This window comes from Salvelinus alpinus, chromosome 4 (assembly GCF_045679555.1).
Source record: "Salvelinus alpinus chromosome 4, SLU_Salpinus.1, whole genome shotgun sequence".
Classification (NCBI taxonomy): Eukaryota; Metazoa; Chordata; class Actinopteri; order Salmoniformes; family Salmonidae; genus Salvelinus; species Salvelinus alpinus.
Genome location: NC_092089.1, coordinates 53,729,271 through 53,737,175, shown reverse-complemented (window position 1 = coordinate 53,737,175; position 7,905 = coordinate 53,729,271). Strand labels below are relative to the sequence as shown.

The following is a 7,905-nucleotide window of genomic DNA, read 5'->3' as shown; positions in this document are numbered from 1 at the left end:
GCATGGATGGACAAGGCAGAGAACGAGTTCAGTGTGCTTAGAGAGATGCATTTCGTAAGTAATTGATTCTGTATCGCTGTATGGAAAATATTGTTTCAGTGTTGAGGGTAAATTAGATATCTAAAAATGTTATGTCATTCCAGACATTAGGAGGGATGAAACACCATATAGGATTTCTGTTAATGATTTGTGCCAAAAGGAAAGGGTTTTTATAGCACACGCATAGATTCATGGACAATGCCATCTGGTAAAGACAGCAATATAAAACAGCTAGAGTATCACTGCATGTGTGTTGTGTGCGTGCGTGTGTAAAATGCTCAACGTAAAAATCAAACTAAAATCCTAATAACAGCAATGCACAGGTCAGTATTGTCATTATTATGTCATTTATTCATTCATTTTTTTTTTATAGAACACATGGAGTGTACATAAAACACCATTTCAATTTCCATAAATATTTCATATCAAAGAGGAAATATGTCTCACCTTTGTGCCTGGATAGAAAATGATTAGGAGATACAATCACGTTGTAGCAGAGAGACAATAGAGAATAAGGCACAATACATCAATCTGTTACATAGAGCCATGCTATCATATAGTCCACATGTATTCATGAAGCTAATTAACGGTATAGTAAAGCTAAATCATATATATCATTAGTATTCTCTGCATGCTGAAGAAAGACGTTCTACTTGACGACGTAGAAAAAGATTGCAGATCTGTCATCCTTTAGAAGAAGAGACCCCCCGTAGCTCAGTAAGGGCTGTCTGTCCTATCATACTAAGTATATGAATCTAGATCCTGTAACATTTGGTCATGACGGAAGAGAAACCTGTGCTGCTACTATGGTAAAGTGCATTACATACTGACTGAAGCCTACTGAGCCACTGTCTCTAACAGTAAAGAAGAAGCTTGAACAATAATTAGGTAAAATCCTTTGATATGAGGAAATCAATTATTGCCGAGCTGAAGGCTCAACCCTTCTCTAGCTGTATTATACAGGCAAGGGGACTAAGATTTAGTCTTAGATAGTCCTTATCATCATATGGTATGTACATGCAAACCCAGTTGTTCTCCTTCGGTATGTGTAGTAGGCTCTTTCCTGATGGTCTAAGCATTTCTGAATATTAAAAAAAAAAGAAGGGAAGAGGGAGAGGGAGGCCAGAGCGGAAGGATAGAAGAGGCACTAGGTGTTAAGACAGATGCTAGAAAAAGGAAGACACTGGAAAAAAAACGAGGCGCTAAACCGCAAAACTGCATATTAGATTTAAGGCATACACAAAGTACATTTCAAATACATGTTTATACAAAGAATATCACACACAACATTCCGTATAAATGGACAAGGACATAATAAAAAAAACGGATACACAAATCTAACCTATACACACGTCCCTACTTCTTTTCCAGCTATTTTTAGTTTCCCTGTAAACGAATGATTGAAGTGATCGAAATGACATTGCGTTTTAGTCAGTGAGTGATGTTGTAAGGCACCGCCTGGGTTGGTGTGGTTTGCCAGGACGCTCTGACCAACATACGACACACCCATTGGCTTGTCCGTATATTAGAGTCCAACACACATAAAGAAGAGGTCATCATTAAAGAAACAAGTATTCAGTATTACTGAGCTGTTTGGTCCATGGAAGAGCAAGAGTTGTCATTTAAGGCAAGTGTAGTAATTGTCAGTCCCTCCCATTATATCTAAGGCCGTCTCACATTATATTATAACATTTGTTCATATGGAGCTTTGCAGTTTCCTGTCAATGACCACCAGTCGACCAATCGTTCTGCAGCGTCACGAGGGGCAAGCGAATCAGGCATCTGGGAAATGTAGCAATGAGGAAGTGGTAATGTGAAAGCTCTCTGTTAAGGGGTTCCTCATGTGGATATAGGAGCTTTGGTTTGTGGTCCCTTTGCCTCTGTCCCTTTTTGTATCTGCAGAGAGTTTATGTACTGAGATGCACTGAGATGTTGGACAGGTCGTTTCGGATGATCTCATTGACTGTGGAGACAAAGGGAGAGATAGTGTTACTCGAAAACCCATCCAAAATATACCTCTCATTATAACATCATCATTGTCACAATATTCATCCTCGTCATCTTCATCATCATCACCACCATTTTCTGGCTGCACCTGTACCGCATGATATTTGGTGGTTAAAAGTTTGTCACTGTGATTTCTGCAGATTCATGTAAGAGTAATAGCTCCACTTTCTCAATAGCAGCACAATTGCAAAGTGAAAAATATATAACTCATTCTAAATCTCTTTTGACGCAGCAATAAAATTGTTTTTCTTTAAGAATTTTCAGCGAATCACCGCTGTGGGACACAATTACACACTCACACACACCCTTATTCTCTTTCTTGTCTTTCCTGTTCTAGATCCTGTGCCCTCGTGTTTCCCACAGTCAGGCAGACAGAGAGCAGTCCCCTCTCTTTATCTGCTGTGTGCTTTGGCACATTGGGGGGGAAGTGACTGACCCGGGCCCTAAGGCTGGGAGCAAACAAGAGGCTCCTCAAGGCACTCTAATGTAAAGCAGAGGAACAGAGAGAGAGAAAGAGAGATAGATAGAAAGACAGAGAAAGAGAGAAGGGCCACTCAGTCTGGAACTCAGTGAGGTCACTATCCACATCACTGGAGGCGGGAAAGGAAGTCAGCACCCGCCTCATATCCACTCTGCACCCACAGACCAGGGCAGACTGGGCAGACTAGGACTACTTTATCAGCTCCTGGCCCACTGGACAAACAGGCATACAGTGGAGACAACCTACCCACACAGATATCGCAACCCCCCCAAACACACAGACACAGACATCACCACCCTACACACAGGGAGAAAGGAGGGGGGGACCAAATGAGGGCACCCTTTCATTTATTGTGGCAGTAGAAGTGTTTACATCATTTAATACTGTATTTTCCTGGTGTTTCTATGAATATGAATGTTTATGGACATGAGTTGTGATAAATGAGTTCAGTGTTTGAATTCCGATCGACTGAAACAGCTTGGTAGAGGTAAAAAAAAAGAAATTATTCTGAATATGAATGCACGCACGCACGCACACACGTACACACACACGTACACACACACACACACACACACACACACACACACACACGTACACACACAGACAGACAGACAGACAGACAGACAGACAGACAGACAGACAGACAGACAGACAGACAGACAGACAGACAGACAGACAGACAGACAGACAGACAGACAGACAGACAGACAGACAGACAGACAGACAGACAGACAGACAGACAGAGAGAGAGAGAGAGAGAGTTGGGGCTCACCTCCCTTTCAACTCCCACTGGAAAAAGTCAACCTGAGCCAACACCACGGGCTGTTTTTACCAGTGATTCCGCTCCGGGCTAAACAAGCTTTTACACGTTGGGGTTATTTTTAGTTACGCCTCCTCGGGACAAAAAAAAAAGGCACACAAGCGTGTTACAATTAAATGATCAAACTTTAATGCCAGTCTTCAAATCCATGGTTGTGAGAGAAACAAGAAAATAGCTTAGGGCAGAGAAGAATGGTCGAGCGAGGGAAAATCCAACACCTCAGCGGCGTATGCCACAAATGAACCTTTTCTCTGAGAGAAAAGCAGTAGCTTCCTCTCTTCTTGTCAGTCAGGATAAAAACACTGACATCTCAACACCCACGTATTAACCACACTGTTGTTTTTCTACGCTTGATCAACTAATATTTTCCACTTTCGAGGCGCAGGAAAAAAAAAGAAAAATTGTACAGGTAGTTCAACTGAACTGCCCCTGACAGCCTCCTGTCTGAGCCCTGTTGACGTTCAGAAAGCCATCGAAACAGGATGTGGCCAACTTTTACGCCACACAACTATCACAAACAGTTATTTATAACTAGCTAATGCCCTCAATTATCTGTATCTCAAGGGGAAAATAATCATTCTTAGGTAGGCCTCACAATAATTGACTGACCAGGGACAAATTAGTTTGTATTCGTGTTTGGTGTTTTACTGTGCTTAGAGCTCCCCATAAGATGTCATGTGAAACTTTATTGCATTATTCAATGTCTACTCTATTATGAAGTCTGTCTCTAATTATATATCCGTGTTACTAGGTAGGGGCTGTCCTAAGTTGTAGGCTAGTATCCAGGTTAAGGCGTCAAGCCCTGGATCTTGTTCATGGAAATAGCTTTGGAAATGGCGATGGAAATGGTTTCAAATAAAAATCGACGTTTCTCATTGGACAAGTAAAGGTAGTCTTTCCCTGTTTCAGGCAGTTTTCCTCCATGTGGTGCCTAATGGACATGACCCAGTTGTATTACTGTACCCTAGGCCACCCTGTCTAGTCCTTGAGGAGAAACACATTCTTCTGAGGCGAGGAAAGAAGGGAAAAGGGGTCAGCCTCGCTCCTCTCCTTGCATTCTTCTTACATGACGCAACACTAACCCGGATGACGGTGCTTTACTCACTCTCACTCCCTCCATCCACCTCACTCTCTCTCACATGAAGGAGGCGAGCATGAAAACACAGTCAAATGGTGAGAAGTCCTATTTTGAGGGCGAACATTGTGTTCGACGTGGAATTTTGCCATAAATCAAGGCAGTTCAAGGTGTTACACAACCTTGTGAGATGGTGCAAGACTGCAATGTCTCCTCACAGACTGAGTAAGACCCTATCAAATATGCCCAGCTGACAAAATAGAAAAATGACGATACTTCACGCAGATGATAATGTGAAATCTTTGGTAGATAGGCAGTCAGTATCAAATGTGGTTGCGTTATATATAAAGTCATATTCATTTAGGTTCTGAAAATATTATTGCAACCACTACAAATGTTAATGTGTGACTCTCCTTGGATCGAACTTTGATTGATGACAACACTACTTTTGTCATTCCAACCTGCCTGACAAGCTTCTCAACAGCATCGGAAACTTTAGTTTTTTTAGGTTCCGGTTTCTCATGTATGGAAAGCTATAAGTGTGAGAAGTCCTTTGTTGAATAAACAAAAACAGTGGAAAATTCAACTGAACATATTCCACTCATGCAAAACAACACAATCCTCTGCAAAAAACAAACAAATAAAAGATGCATCCTTTATTACCTTAAGTACCTGTAATCGCGTCCAAACCACAGCCATCGCTGTCAGCCTGTTTAACAGCTCATTTTGGAAGTTGTGAGCGTGACAGAGGGCTGAATCTCAATTGTGATCCTTTGATTTCTCACCTCCTCTCTCCTCGCCTCTTTCAGAGGGGAGAAAATGTTGATTTTCTCCTACAATCAGTATGGTTACATGCACACAATAACCTGATTATTGTGGCTAGTCAGATGAATATAATAGTTTGCTTAGAACATTGACACATTTTGCAAGAATAACGATTTCCCTAATAATCCTGTTTACATGGACACATCTGAATGTAGGCTACCCGATTGGGACACAGTGTAGAAAATCAGCAGATCAAAATAAACCTTTATACCACAGAGAAGCCTTTTTGATTCTAAGTTTCCCGACATATAACGTTTTGTGGAAACTAAACTTCTAAGATTCATACTTTCAGTTCATCGAAACTCACTCCACTCGCGCAAAAGAGGGAGGCTTGTGCTACTGCTGCTGGCACGTGCAGATCAAATACACAGTCTGGAACCCTGGTTAAGCTGTTTCCGTGTCCTAATAATTCAAAAGATTACTCAGAAAACCAGGTGTTTTAATCGGCGTGTCCTTACTTCGATTTTGACCGTACGCCGATGAAGGTAAGCAAAGTGTTTGCTTGACTATTGCCATAAACCAGCCTACTGCCATAATCCATTTTATATTCAAATGACTTACTGTGCATGTAAACGTACTCAATGTTTGGAGAAGGAGAGAAGGTAGCATGGAAATATAGTGTGTCAATGAAGCAGCCACCGCTCCTACCCGCCTCTATAATTATCCTGCTGCAGTACGTTCTATGTGTTTGTGCGGTGGGGAGTACACGTCTAACCATGTTTCTACGGACGGACAGGCAATAGATGGTTGTATCTATGGGATTGGCTTGGGTTGGGCTTTCTAATCTCTCTGCTACAGTACATCAGGGAAGAAGCAGCTTTCCCTCCGGGGTGTGGCCCTACTGAACAAGTGTATAGAGAACTCTCCAAGGTACTCTCTCTGTCGGCATAAACAGTCATTAAAAAGACTTCCCTCATCTCAAGGAGGAGCTACCAGGCACCTCTGAAAGGGCCCAAAGTGCAGAGCAGAGGGACTGCAATGCCATATAATTAAATTTCAAGCTTTGACTAAACCATGTTTGTCAGTTGTACATGAAATTAGAACACAGCACCAAGTGAACCGAGAGGTTCAGATTACAGGCTGCTGTTAGGTTAAGCTACCGTAATGTGCCTGAAATGGACGCCAAGGCAGTAGGCACCCAAAAGGTTAAAGAGCTTGTCATTGTTCAATTCTGATAAAGACTGATCTGAGACCAACAGCGAAGTCCATCAGAGCAGCAGTGGAGCAATTTGGCCCTATTTTGATTGCGTTATCCAGGCAGAAGCATTATGACTTCATTTGGGCGAGGAGAACGCGCCACCCGAGCTCCCCCAGCCAAACCTGACCCGCGCGGGGAATTGAGTTAGCCGAGGTTAGCAGATAGCGTTGGCGTCGTCGGGGTTCGATAACATCCAGGCTATCCTATCTGAGAACAGAGGATAGCCATGTGGTTAGAGGAGACGGAGAGGAGAGCCTCAAAAACACTTGGTGGTCCCTGCAAGCGTAACCCGATTCCCCCTTTACCCAATCAACGACTGGCAATGACCTGGCAGCAGCGTTGACTTCGCTTCACCTTCTTCCTGCTCAACTTTCTAAACATACCCTTTGAACTCTGAGTTGTAAGAGAGGCATCCTCTGCTTGGGAGTTTCTATTCTCTCCGGTCTCCGGCTGCCCATGAAGGAAGGCATAGCTAACTTCCTGAAACACTTTCACAGGGTGGATAAACTACATTAACTCCAGTGGTGTTAGGGTTAGAGACCTCGGTGCTGTACATAGGCGTACTCTTCCTCTGCTTACACTTCCCCGGGCTCTCGAGTGCCCCATCATGCCTTGTCTGAAAGACAAGCACAGCTTCCACCTATTGTGTTCTGGCTCCATATGAAGAAGCTGATCTGAATCATAATGGTCATTCATATCAACATGGACACGCACCGGCACGCAGGCACACAAGCGCACAAACACATACGGACAGCATCCTTTGAATGCACGCACGCACACAGACACAAACAGGCACACACAAAGGAGCACGCATGCAGACACACATGCAAACCATGGCATGAAAATCCAGATGATTTAGGAACAATAGCGTAATGCAACAAAACTACGCATTACCCTTCTCTATTTCAAAATACTGTAATAGGCAGAAGAGGGGAGTACAGCCATTTGGACATGCATAAAACAAATGCTCAACCTCGTTTGAACTCAACGTGTATGTGAAATTGATTTGTTGAGGAAGCTGAACTGGAGTTTGAAGCTGCTAAAGCGAGACAATTGAATTTCGTGCTACATATTACTTTTGTTTCCCTACAATATCAAATCCGCTCTCGGTTTCAGCAGAAACGCTTAATGGACAATTTGCAGCCTCCCACGCAGGGCTGCAACAGCTAGAGGGAGAGGCTGGATGCACGTCACCCAGTCCTCTTCTCTTAAGAATCTGTCAGAACCAGTGTTGTGAAAGGGTCAGAGCATGCAGACAGGTACACACATACCCATGCACGCACGAACACACAAACGGACAGACAGATAGACAGACAGACATGTGCACTCGCAGCACACACACACACACGCAGCACACACACACACACACGCAGCACACTCACGCACATGCATATACAAACTCATCCCTATTGATAAACACAGTTGGACACAGAGAAATGACACTAAGCTAATTCTTCATC

The 7,905-nt window shown here is 43.1% G+C and overlaps 1 protein-coding gene across 3 annotated transcripts in view; it reads right to left on the bottom strand.

The window, feature by feature from the left end:
• Positions 1-367: 367 nt before the first annotated feature.
• Positions 368-7,905, bottom strand: part of LOC139573953 (nuclear factor of activated T-cells, cytoplasmic 1-like) — a 64,315-nt gene continuing 56,777 nt past the window's right edge. For all 3 annotated transcript variants that reach the window (XM_071397967.1, XM_071397970.1, XM_071397969.1), the window contains one exon: positions 368-2,002. In XM_071397967.1, coding sequence (XP_071254068.1) covers positions 1,947-2,002 — 56 coding nt within the window. In that variant the 3' untranslated portion in view covers positions 368-1,946. The remainder of the gene's footprint in view (positions 2,003-7,905) is intronic.